Genomic DNA, 12,681 nt, shown 5'->3' with positions numbered 1-12,681 from the left:
ACCATGAAGGCTCAACGCTGCTCGTCGCCCTTGCAGGCCGTGGTGGGCGTGCTGGAGGGCAAGACAGGCAAGCCCTCCACGCGGGCCGAGGCCACGCAGGTGCTCATGTACCTGGACCGCCTGCAGCAGCTGGTGCCGCACTGCCCCAAGGACCGCCCAGTGCCGCGCCTCGAGTTGATCCAGGCTGTCATCGACTACATCTATGACCTGCAGGACCAGCTGGCGGAGCCGCCCGCCCTGCTGCCGGACCACGACGACCTCCACGACTCGGTGTTTGACGACGAGCCCCCAGAGTCCTCCCCGTGAGGCCCCGCCGCCCCACGCCTCCCCTCGCCCGTGCAAGTCGTGGCCACGCCCGCGACGCCCATGACAGGAGACCCCCGCCCTGTGAGCAGCCCTCGGCAGGGTGGCCAGCGCGGCCCAGGGCGGCCCGGCGCACCGCCAAGCCGCCCCACGCCCTGACCCGCCAGCGGGAGGTGGCGGCCACAGTCTCCCTGACGTGCGGCTGACACCACACGTCGCGGCGGCCCTCAGCGGAACCCGCCCCGCCCCGCTCCGCTACGCCATGGTAAGTCTGACCAAGCCTGCCTCACCCCCCCCCCCCCCCCACGCTGCCTGACATACGCTGATCATGTGATATAACACGCTCCGTCCACACAAGTATACGTGCCGTGCCACCACTATAACTATTGCTATTACCTACCATCCTCACCACTACCACCTCCACACTAACCACCACCACCACTCCCACAGGTGCCAACACGACCCATCCTGAGCCTCGCCGCGGCAGCTCCAGAGCCCCGTCGCCGCCACAACCTCCGTCACCCACCCGCCCCCTCTGTGATGCGGGGCGGCGATACTCTACGGACCCTGCACGCCCCGCCCTGAAAACCCCGCCCCACGGACCCACCCAGCCATTCACCCACTCTACGGACGCTGCTCACCCCGCCCCGCCCATAGAACCCCGCCCACCACCACCACCACTTCGCAACCCGTCCACTACACAACCAACCCACCTGCTCAGTCAGTCTACGGAACCTGAACCACCACCATTACCGCCACACACACACACACACACACACACACACACGCAGTAATCAATGGTACATAACAATATTTTTTACTCTTTATGTACCTGACCTTTCCTTTCCCTTCCTTTCCTCCTCCTCCTCCTCCTCCTCCTCCTCCTCAACACAACAAGCCCGAGGGTGAAATCTGTGCAAAATCAGACCTCGTTTTACTGAACCTGTCAAACAACCACCACCACCACTTACCACCAGCCCATAATGCTAATGAATAAAAAAAATAAAAAAATAAAATAAAAGTAGATATAATATAGATCTTGGTTGTTATTCCTATCCAAACACCACCTCTCTCTCTCTCTCTCTCGTACCTTTTGCATACTATTGTCGTGCTTTCACATTTACCAGACACGATGCGAGATATTGCTTTTTTTTTGTTTTTTGTTTTTTGGATTCTATATTCATGGTATTGCATCCCTTTATTGTTGTGAAGAAATACTACAACAGAGTTTTCATGTTTTTTTTTTTAGTTTTTTGAGTTAAGTGAGAATTAACAGACTAAGGAAATACATTTAAATCTCTATACATATCTTCTTTTTTGTACCCAGTAGTAGAGAGCTTTAACTATTACACAGCTCGTCTTTATTCATATATAGTTTTTGAATATATTGAAGTTTATTGGCTATTCGCAGTGTCGGATTACACATTATAGATTATCTCTAAGGGCCAGTTTTACAGTCCATTACAGCGAGTTCGTAAGCTCCCTAACCAAACACAAAATACGACTAAAATTCCTTGTATTGTGTTTGGCGTTGCTATAAAAAGGAGATTTTAGGAAACTACACGGGAAATCTCATTAGTATCTGGTATTAAGTAGAAATAACGGATCATTGTGGAGAAGATAGTTTGGTTGGGGCGCTTACAATGACTCTGTGTAGGATTGTCGAGCTGGAACTAAGTCACACCGGAATGAAACACGATGCGACGAAACGAGATGAAACCCAAATTTATGAGTAACCTGAAACCTTAACATAAACTACGAGATTATTAAGGAGTTCGGGATAGTTAACACACGGCATATATATCAGTTCAAAGGAGATTACAACACAGCGAGGGAGGAGACTTAAAATTAACGGTTATGCGTCCAAGTACGAGAAACTAATCAAACAAAGGAGAAGAGAGAAGAGTAGAGCAGGACGTGGTGGTGTGCTGTGGAGGACCGTGTTAATTTCAAGACAAATGATGCACAGCGAGTAAACGAAACTAAAAATCCAATAGTTACCCCTCTTGTTGCGAGAAGCGAATCACAGAAAATGGAGCTGCTAAGAAGAGAAGAAAACGAGAGAGCCATGCAGAATATTTTAAAGACAAACCTGAAGAAATAAAAGGTGAAGCATGAAGACAAAATCCTTAGTCACGCCTCTTAAAACAAGATCCCATCAAAGAAAATGGAGTCACTAAGGAGTAAAGAAAAGAACGGGAGAGCCATGCAGATTATTTTAATGACGAGCGTAAAGAAATAAAAAGGGGGAGGAGGAAAGGGGGAGCGGAGGATGAAGACCTAAAATCTAGCAGTTACGCCTCAAAACGAGAAGCGAATCAAAGAAAATGGGCTCGTTGTGAAGAGAAGAAGAGAACGGGAAAGCCATGCAGAATATTTTAAAGACAAACCTGAAGAAATAAAAGGTGAACTAGGGGAGAAGCAAGAAGACAAAATCCTTAGTCACGCCTCTTAAAACAAGATCCCATCAAAGAAAATGGAGTCACTAAGGAATAAAGAAAAGAACGGGAGAGCCATGCAGATTATTTTAATGACGAACGTAAAGAAATAAAAAGGGGAGGAGGAAAGGGGGAGCGGAGGATGAAGACCTAAAATCCAGCAGTTACGCCTCAAAACGAGAAGAGAATCAAAGAAAATGGGCTCGTTGTGAAGAGAAGGAAGAGAACGGGAAAACCATGCGGACTAATTTAAAGACAAACCTGGATTAATACACAGCTGGGAGAGGGTTAAAAGAGTGGGAGAAATCTTAAATTCCTCAGTTACACCTCTTAAAACGAGAAGCAAACCACAGAAAATGAGACTCGTCGTGGAGAGAAATAAGATGAAGGGGGTAACTATGAAGGAGAGGGTCATGTATGTATTTTTAAACACACTCTTCCCACATCAACGCTTTCCTTAGGCCGAAAAGGAGATTAATCGGGTTCTTAGGAGTGTTTTTTTAGGTTCATGGTACAGAGGAAGGTTCAAACTACCAACTGGGCCATAAAACTACCCCTGGAAATGCCCACAAATCCTACGAAAGCCTTGTCCAATACATGTACTTGGGCAGCGAAGTGTTTAAGAATACGGGCTTCAGATTCGACAAGGTAGGGAGGGAACGAAGACCTCCTGAAACTCGCCCCCCGGCACACACACCTACAGGGCCACACACTGAAGCCGGTAAACCCCATTAGACGAATTTGTTTTTTTCTCCTGCACCTGGAACACACTGCCGGAAGGGGTCATCAAGAGTGGAGGAGTAAACGCATTTGAAAATATCTATGATCGGCATGTTAGCGACCTTAAGAGAAGAGTACTAGCTCCCTTGCCTCTTAAGCAATCACCAGGTAATCACTAGGTAAGCAAATATTCAGCTAAGAGAAGAGGGTCAGATTCAGATACGAGGAGAGGAAGAGGGTCAGATTCGGTAGGAGGGGAATCAAAGAAAGAAAAAAACAGCAACCTCAGGCATAAGAAACGAGTGTACTGGTGCCTCATTTACTCCCAAACGTGTACAGTGGAGCCTCGAGAACGGCCAGAAGTAGACTAAAGACATGTGGTTAGACGTCGTACAGTGATAAGCTCCTCCGCTGTGTGTTAGCTGGCGGAGGGGCTGAGAGAGGGATGGAAGGGAGAGGAGAAGAAAGGGTGGAAGGGAGGCAGAAGGAAGGGAGGATGGAGAGGGGAAAGAGAGGGTGGAGGGGGGAAGAGAGGGTGGAGGAGCAAGGAGAGAATGGAGAGGCAGAGCGAGGGGTGGGGGGGGGGGCTGCGTCATTTGCGGTATACTACAGAATTAGACCAAACTACCGGCGCTGAGGGTGAATCGACTATCAAGGCTTGGGAAATGAGGTTAACTGCTAATCATATAAAGATACGATGGTGTGTGTGTGTGCGAGGAGGAGGAGGAGGAGGTAGGAGAGGAGAAGGCTGTAGTGGGGTAAAAAAGGAGGAGAGGGGAAGGCTGTGGCGGGGTAGGAGAAGGAGGAAGAGGAGGACGGGGATAGGAGAGGCTGAGTTTTAGGAATGAAGTGCTCTCTCTCTCTCTCTCTCTCTCTCTCTCTCTCTCTCTCTCTCTCTCGGCATGCTGCTTTGAGAACGTCCCTTACCCCTCTTCACCTCTATCTCGATGAGTCACACGTTAAAGGTCATGCTATTTTATCAAGTACATGCACTCCAAATATTAGAAGTACGAAGGAAAGTCTTAAGCAATGGGTCCAATAAAGCGAACAAGTACATTAAAAGAGGGAGCTCAGTCTATAAGTCACGCTCCAAAGGCTTCCTCGAGTACATGGAATTGGAATGCAAAGTAACAAAGGAAGTTCTTGAGCCCCGAGTCCACTTAAGGAGGATTCATAGGGTCATATTACTAAACATTTCGTCGCCCAAGTTCACATATTTGACAAGGCTTTCGTTTTTGGAGTTTGGGAGATTTCCAGGGGTACTTTTATGACCCTGGTGGTAGTTTGACCCTTCTTCTGTACTGTGAACCTAAGGAAACACTCACTGGAACCCGACTCACCCCCTCTTTGACCTTTAGAAATAGTTGATGTGAGAAGCGAAAATGTCTTATAATACCAGCCATATGCTTTTTATTTATATCACACGATAATCTTGGGTATTTTCTGCGTTTTTCTGTATGACTGTTTTTCTTCTGGAGTTGATAAGAAAAAAAAGGTGTATCGTTTTGATTGAAGTCACTGAGGGGAGGCCAGACTTGTCCCCCTTCGGATCGGATAGGGTTAATTAAGCGGCTGGGTATGTTAAACTGTGTACCTGAGTGTGAGTTAAGGGCCGGTAGTCAGACGCTTCAGTACCTCAAACAAATATCTCCAAAGGCCAAATAGATCAGGACACCTCTCCTCCCGAAATTGACCCCATCTTTCGGCCACCTCGTTGGATTCTTTTTAGGAGCAGCGAGTAGCGGGCTTTTTTTTTATTATTGTTTCTCTTTTTGTGCCCTTGAGCTGTCTCCTTTGTTGTAAAAAAAAATAACGTTCTCATAAGTGTTAATTTAGGTTCACGGTACTTAAGAAGGGTCAAACTACCACCAGGGTCATAAAACTACCCCTGGAATTCCCCCAAACTCCTACAAAACCCATGTCAAGTATGTGTGCTTCGGAGCCGGAATGTTTTACCCAGTAGCTGCGGGGGTAATGTTTCTTAGGTTAGGTTAGGTTAGGTTAGGTTAGGCTAGGTTAGGTTAAAGGCCCCTCTAAGTAAAATAATGAAAAAGAATCATCACTCACGGAAACCATTTCATAATATATATCAACGCATGTGTGATCAGTTTATGCATAATCTATTTTGGGAGGTTTATATCATGGCAGAAATTTGGCCCATCGCTGCTACACGGTACAGCCACAAATTTGGCCCGTCGCTGCTACCAGGTTAAGAATGTTGCCCCAAGTCCGGGTGTGGGTTCTCGGATCTGACCTCGACTTATTTGTTCTGCTACAATATGAGTACAAAATAAATGACCCGAGGCAGAAACATGGCCAGGTGTGTGTGTGTGTGTGTGTGTGTGTGTGTGTGTGTGTGTGTGTGTGTGTGTGTGTGTGTGTGTTTGCCTCTGGGGCCACGACAGTTGTTCAGAAGATTGTATGTTTGAAAAAAGAACCAAGGAATCAGTTACATTAGCAACATCAGATAAAACAGTAATTATTCCTTCTTCGATAAATTGGTTTGGTATAGAAATCTCCCCGGTGAAAGCACGCTTGCATTAGAAGAACCAAAGCACTGGTAAAAACAATGATACCAGATACGTATTGCCGCTTAAAGCCGCGACAAATGTTCTCAAGAATGAAACCTGTAACTGAAAAGAACCAAGAGGCCGGTGAACATTCTGCTAAAATAAAAATCAATGAACAGGTTTACTGATTTTTTTTTTTTTTTACTTGCGTGTAAAAGGTTCAACTATTTTTTTTTTTTATTATCAGACGGCTACCGAAGGATAAGGATATGGAATGCTCTGCTCTTCCCTAAGAAAACTTCGAAAAAAATCAATCGATCAACGAACCAAGCAATCAGTCAACTAAGAGGTGATGGACGCGCCGCATGCTGTCACGCCCGTTGCTGCTCTCAGAAAACACAAGCCACGGAGGCGGGGCGGTGCAGAGGTGCGGTGCGTGAAAGGGTGACGGAGAGGGCAAGAGCTGTGCATCAGAGTGTGGCGTGGTGAGGCTGCGTGGCATGGGAGGGGGAGGTCGCGGCGGCACTGAGGGGGCGGAGGGAAGGTGCCTAAGTGGACGCGGTGCAGGTGACGAAGGTGAGCGTGCGGTGAGTGCTTCGACATGGCACAGTTCCACAAACATCTTCATACACGTCCTCGTATAAAGAGAATGGTGCGTGAGGTGCTGCAAGGAGACGCTGTTTATAAATGTTTCCTGCATGATGCAATGCCCGGGAAGAAGAGCACACGAATGCCTTCAGGGTTGAGGTGAAGCAAAGCTTAGTGCTACACAGCAGAGCCACTACAACAAGAATAGTGAGATGGCAGCTGACAACAGCCAGCTGAGGCCTGCTGACAGTGCTGGTATCAGACGACGCGTCATGAAGGAACAGTTTAACAACCTCAGGGTCGGTGTGCCGGGGTGCCGCAGCCCCGGCCGGCGTGTGGCGGCGGCGGCCAGCCGCAACCGAGGCGACTTTGTGGAGGAGCCAACCTTGTGTTTCCTGTGCCCTGCTCACGTACCTCAAAGTAATTCAAGATGAACAAATATTTTGTTAAAATTTGACTGCCACTTTAAAAATGCAGCTGAGAAAATGTACGATATACACACACATGCAAGTATTGGCTAGTGAGCGTGCAATATTTTCATGCAGCCTCCTGCTCCCGCCAAGGCGGCGAGAGGCTGCTACCAGCATTAGCCTCGCCTGCCGCCGTCCCTGGTGGACGTGCCCCGTGGGGACGGCTGTGCCTGCGGGAGTGTCGGTAGCTGCCGTTCATAGCCCAGGTACTCCGGCCCCGGGGTCGCCGTATACACATTCTCGTCCCAGGGCTCGGCGGGCTCCCTCCAACCGCGCTGCAGCGGCGGGGGACGTTGGTGCTTCTGGGACGGCTTTAATCCAACCGGGCCCAGGCCGTGCTCCTCCGGCAGGGCCACTATGTCGTCAGGGCCGCCCTGCAGGTGGGCGGCGGCCGGGGACTCTTCCTCGGTAACACCGGTCGGGGCCGCGCCACTGAAGTGATGCTTGGAGGCCGAGTTGGCGGTGAGGTCCATGATCTCCTCCATGGTCAGGTCTTCACAGTCATCGATGGGGCAGTAGCTGAATCGTTCCCTGAAGGGCGACGAGGTGAGGATGGTCAGGTTGAAGATGATGGCCGCGGTGGTGAAGGTAATGAACAGCGTCCGGTCCAGCACGCGGGACACAAACTTCCACTCGTCCACCAGGTTCTGCTTCCTGGTGGTCTCGCCCCGCTCCTCCGCCTCGCGCGTCAAGATCCTGTTGATGGACTCCAGGGCGAGCACGGTGCGCCGCTGGAACGGGTCTGTGGACACGTGGGCGGGGGTTGAGTGGCGGGACGTGGCCGGAAGGGCTTGGCCACTCACCAAGCACCTCATGAGCACGGGACAGGGTTAGGAAGCCTAGATATGAGTGAGTCTCTGGAAAAACTGGGTGGGGAGCAACTGCCAGCTGGGGATGCAAACACGAGGCCGGCGAGGGCTGTCCACTGACCCTCCCAAGCCAGGTGACTGGGAAAGAATCACGGAAGGGAGGGACCACTTTATTGTAACCTGTGCGAGGGGGTGGACAAGTGACCCGCCATGAAATGAACTCTGTTACCCAGAAGACAATTTTGAGCATGAAGGGAAGATTATTCACTGACCCTCCCACGACAAGTTACTGGATTATGATCACGGAAGGAAGGGACCACTATATTGTAACCTGTACGCGGAATTGGACACATAGGCCGGCCAGGGGACATTTTTGAGCATGAAATATTAGCCAGCAGCCTCACCACGCAGTGTTTACATTCTTTTGATGCTCGTTGTTGCAGTGTTTCGGGGTCGAGGGATGAGCAACTAGAAGCGGCCGCAGAGAAGCAACCAGTCTTTTTTTTTGTGAGTAGTTTCAATCAATGAGAAGAAATATATAGTTAAACCTTAAGAATCCTGGCATAGACCTGTCTCTTCACCTTTAATGCGAGCACCTCACTGGCCCCTTATACAACCTCTATGAAAAGTCTTAACCACGGTGGGTATGTCTGAATATGGACCTTTAACCTCTTTCATTCATTCACTCTTTCTTTCTTTTATTAACCTCTTCAACCTATCTAAGTCGTCTCAAAGAATCCGCCTCTCACCTTTGATATCGGCGATGCCCACGTTATTGTCCAGGTCCATCCCCAGCATGACCTCCGGGGACATCTTCATCTTGGGCGGCATGGAGGGCTTCACGTTGAACAGCTTCACCTTGCTGCCCTTGTCCATCTTCTGCTGCAGGTTCTCAACGGGCGTGATGATGCGGTTGTTCTCCTGCGGGTTAGAGAGCGGTTTGTGAGGCGGTGAAGGAGAGTAGTGGATGTGGGGATATAGTGAAGAAAGGAATATAGGGGATGAGTAAAGAGTGAGGAAGTAAAATGATGCGGTTGTTCTGTCGGTAATTAATGCTTTGTGAGTTGGGTGGAAGAAGGGGAGTTGGGGGTGTGACGAGTGAGTAAAGAAAGGAACATGGAGGACTGGGAGAGAAAGGAGAGGAAATGAAGGAGAGAGGAATGGGAGAGAAAGGAGAGGAAACGAAGGAGAGAGGAATGGGAGAGAAAGGAGAGGAAACGAAGGAGAGAGGAATGGGAGAGAAAGGAGAGGAAACGAAGGAGAGAGGAATGGGAGATAAAGGAGAGGAAACGAAAGAGAGGAGGAATGGGAGAGGAAGGAGAGGAAATAAAGGAGAGAGGAAAGGGAGAGAAAGGAGAGGAAATGAATGAAAGAGAGGATATGGAGAGAAAAAAAACCCAAGGGAAGAAAGGAGATAAAAGGAAAGAAATTTAAGGACATGACTAAAAGAAAAACTAGGAAAGAAAGAAAAGGAAACAAATGAAAGAGAGAGCATGGAAAAGAAGAGAGATGAAAGGGGGTGACTATCATACTTAAACAACTCGCCTTTTTCTGTCTTTCTTAATTAGGTAAGGTTAGGTATTAAGGGTGTACCAAGCAGAGGAAGTGGATTAGAAGAAAAGGTACAAGTTGGGGGGGGGGGGGGAGAAGAAAATGGAGCAGGAGTATAGTGTAGGGGGAGGGGATAGAAAACAGTAAGAGTATAGTGTAGGCCCTGTAGGGGGAGGGGAAGGAAAAGACAAGAGTAAGTGTAGGGGAAGGGGAAGGAAAAGACAAGAGTATAGTGTAGGGGGAGGGGAGAGAGTACAGTTTTGGAGGGAGTGGATTTTACTTACGTCCAGCTCCCAGGCCGCCTTCACCACCTTCGGTATCCTGACCATGATCGTGCGCGCCACAAACAACGTGAAAACCCTGCAACAGAAAACGGGAATGGAGTTAGCAAGCTTTTTAAATAGGTAACCGCGAGAAAGAAAACGAACGCTTCATCAGGTAACTATTTGAAGTGTATGCCTTACCTAATGAAGTGTATAGCTGTCCATTATGTGATGAAGTTTATTAATGAGGTCATCTGGTAACTGAATTAGTGAAGTAAACAGGTGAGGTTTTATCAATAAGGTAACCAGGTGAAGTGTATACCTGCGCATTACCTGAAGAAGTGTAGCTCCCTGCCAATTACTTGATGAATTAAAGGGAAGAGGAAGGAAGGGAAGGGAAGGGAAATGGATGGAATAAGGGATGGGAAGGGAACGAAATGGAAGAAAAGGGAAGGGAAGGATAAGGAAAGAGAGAGATGTGAAAAGAAGAGAAGGGAAGGGAAGGGAAAGACAAGGAAAGGGAGAGAGGTGAAAGGAAGGAAAATGAAAGGAAGGAAAGGGCAAGACAGGCAAATGAAGGGAAAGGAAGAGAAAGTAAAGTAAAGGAAGGGAAGGGAAGAGAGAGGAAAAGAAAGGAAAGGAAAGAAAAGAGAAGGGAAAGGAATGGAAACGGAAATGAAGGGATGGGAAGGGACCTCCTGAAGTGTGTATACTAACCCCTGAACTAAAGTGTACCTGGCCATTACCTGAAGAAGTGTCCCTGGCCCTTCAACCCACCCACCCCCTTCCTCACCTGACTAAGTGGGGCACCTGGTAACCGCGCATGCCCATAACGTTGAGGTTGATGACGAACACGCTGAAGCAGATGTTCATGGTGATCATAGAGATACAGGCGCCGTAGTACACACCTGCGTGGAGAAGAGGCAGGTGTGGTATATGATGGTGGTGGTGGTGGTGGTGAGGAAGAGGAGGAGGATAAAGAAGATCGAAAATTAGAGAATGAGGTAGTTGTGCATGGAAGAGAGGTAAAAAAAAAGAAAAAAAAAAGAAAAAAAGAAGAAAAAAAAAGAAGGAATAGGAAGAAGAAAGCGAAGATAGTAAATATATGCGTTGAGAAGGCAGGAAGAGGAAAAACAAGGAGGAGAAAGAGGAAGAAAAAGAGCCAGGTGTATTTGTGAGAAGGGGAAGGGAAAGGAGAGAAAGAGGAGGAGGAGGAGGAGGAGGAGGAGGAGGAGGAGGAGATGAGGAGGAGGAATAGAAGCGAAAATTACGGCTTGTGTGTGTACGTGTGTGTGTGTGTGTGTGTGTGAGTGTGTGTGTGTGTGTGTGTGTGTGTGTGTGTGTGTGTATGCATATTAGAAAACTCTCACGACATCAAAACACACACACACACACACACACACACACACACACACACACGCGCAAGTAAGATTTCTAATGCTCCCTAACCAATGCAATCACTTAGCGGAGATTTATGTTAACTGGACACGGAAAAGGTGAAGTAAGGGAGTGAGAAAAATACCTGCGAATTCATGGAAGTTAGCGGAGTATATCTCAGAGAGGGAAGAATGAGCCTAATGATTTTGTTGGGGGAGAGCTAGTTAGTTAAGCTGAATAAACATCTCTCTCTCTCTCTCTCTCTCTCTCTCTCATGCACACCAGTAGCATTAGTGTAAGAGGTAGTGGTGGTGCTGGTGTTAGTAGTAGTAGTAGTAGTAGTAGTAGTAGTAGTAGTAGTAGTAGTAGTAGTAGTAGTAGTTATTGTAGCAGTAGTAATAATAACAAAAATATAATAATAGTAATAATAATAATAACAAATAATAATTATAATATCGTTTTCTCTTCATTACCTACAAAAATATCGATCAATAAATAAGAAAAAAAAATCCCTAAAAAATTGTTTGTTACTAATGCCAAACACACACACAAACAAACAAACAAACAAAAGAAATAAACATCCTCAAATCCCCATAGCCTACCCCCCCTAAACCCGAAATCCCCACCCACCACCATCCACATACCCTCCATCACCCACACATACCCCCCCCTCCAACACCCCATCACCCCTACACACCTGCCAGAGGAAGTATGGCAGTGGGCGGCAGCTTCTCCGTCATGGCCATGAGGAACACCATCATCGCTAACATGGAGTTGATGCCCAGCCCGATCTTCTCTCCGGACTCCGTGGGCAGCGAGAACACCATCAGGGCTGCAGGGAGGGGAAGGGAAGGGAAGGGAAGGGGAGGAAAGGGAAGAGGAGATAAGGGTAAGGAAGGGAAGGGATAGGATGGGATAGTTATGAAAGGAATGAATAGGAAGGAAAGGGAAAGGAACGGAAGGAAAGGGATGAGAAGGGAATAGAAGGAAAGGAAAGGAAAGGGAAGGGAACGGAAGGGAACGGAAGGGAAAGGAAGGGGAGGGGAGGGGAGGGAAGGGAAGGGAAGGCAAGGGGAGGGGAGGGGAGGTGAGGGAAGGGAAGGGAAGGGAACGGAAAGAAAGGGATGGGAAGGGAAAGGAAGGGAAGGGAAGGGAAGGGAAGGGAAGGGAAGGGGAGAGAAGGGTAGAGTAGGGAAGGGAAGGGAAGGGAAGGGAAGGGAAGGGAAGGGGAGATAAAGATAGGGTAGGGTAGGGAAGGGAAGGGATAGGATGGGATAGATATGGAATGAATAAATAGGAAATGGATGGGAAGGGAAGGGAAGGGAAGGGAACGGAAGGAAAGGGATGGGAAGGAAAAGGAAGGCAAGGGGAGGGGAGGGAAGGGAAGGGAAGGGGAGATAAGAGTAGGGTAGGGAAGGGAAGGAATAGGATGGGAGAGATATGGAATGAAGGAATAGGAAAGGGATGGGATGGGATGGGAAGGGAAGGGATGGGAAGGGAAGGGTTTGGAAGGGAAGGGAAGGGAAGGGATAGGATGGGATAGATATGGAATGAATGAATAGGAAAGGGATGGGATGGGATGGGATGGGATGGGATGGGAAAGGGAGGGGAGGGAAGGGAAGGGAAGGGGAGGGAAGGAAAGGGAAGGGGAG

At 48.4% G+C, this 12,681-nt stretch overlaps 2 protein-coding genes across 5 annotated transcripts in view; one reads left to right on the top strand and one right to left on the bottom strand.

Moving 5' to 3' along the window:
* LOC126999818 (protein extra-macrochaetae-like) overlaps nucleotides 1–1,296 on the top strand; it is a 1,351-nt gene extending 55 nt beyond the window's left edge. Inside the window, exons 1-2 of the mRNA XM_050862830.1 lie at nucleotides 1–568; nucleotides 754–1,296. The exon at nucleotides 1–568 is cut by the window's left edge and continues 55 nt beyond it. Coding sequence (XP_050718787.1) covers nucleotides 4–306 — 303 coding nt within the window. The 5' untranslated portion in view covers nucleotides 1–3 and the 3' untranslated portion in view covers nucleotides 307–568; nucleotides 754–1,296. The remainder of the gene's footprint in view (nucleotides 569–753) is intronic.
* The window catches only part of LOC126999809 (uncharacterized), a 162,039-nt gene that overhangs the window by 105,332 nt on the left and 44,026 nt on the right, over nucleotides 1–12,681 (bottom strand). For 3 of the 4 annotated variants that reach the window (XM_050862803.1, XM_050862804.1, XM_050862805.1), the window contains exons 19-22: nucleotides 11,727–11,861; nucleotides 10,446–10,560; nucleotides 9,674–9,749; nucleotides 8,588–8,759 (exon numbers count right to left, since the gene is read on the bottom strand). In XM_050862803.1, the coding sequence (XP_050718760.1) occupies nucleotides 8,588–8,759; nucleotides 9,674–9,749; nucleotides 10,446–10,560; nucleotides 11,727–11,861 (498 nt within the window). Of the gene's footprint in view, nucleotides 1–6,196; nucleotides 7,772–8,587; nucleotides 8,760–9,673; nucleotides 9,750–10,445; nucleotides 10,561–11,726; nucleotides 11,862–12,681 lie in introns of those variants that run through there. The other variant, XM_050862802.1, reaches the window with a different exon arrangement.

Source organism: Eriocheir sinensis, chromosome 17, assembly GCF_024679095.1.
Source record: "Eriocheir sinensis breed Jianghai 21 chromosome 17, ASM2467909v1, whole genome shotgun sequence".
NCBI lineage: Eukaryota > Metazoa > Arthropoda > Malacostraca > Decapoda > Varunidae > Eriocheir > Eriocheir sinensis.
The sequence above is the reverse complement of the archived record's forward strand: the minus strand, read 5'-3'. Positions and strand labels throughout refer to the sequence as shown.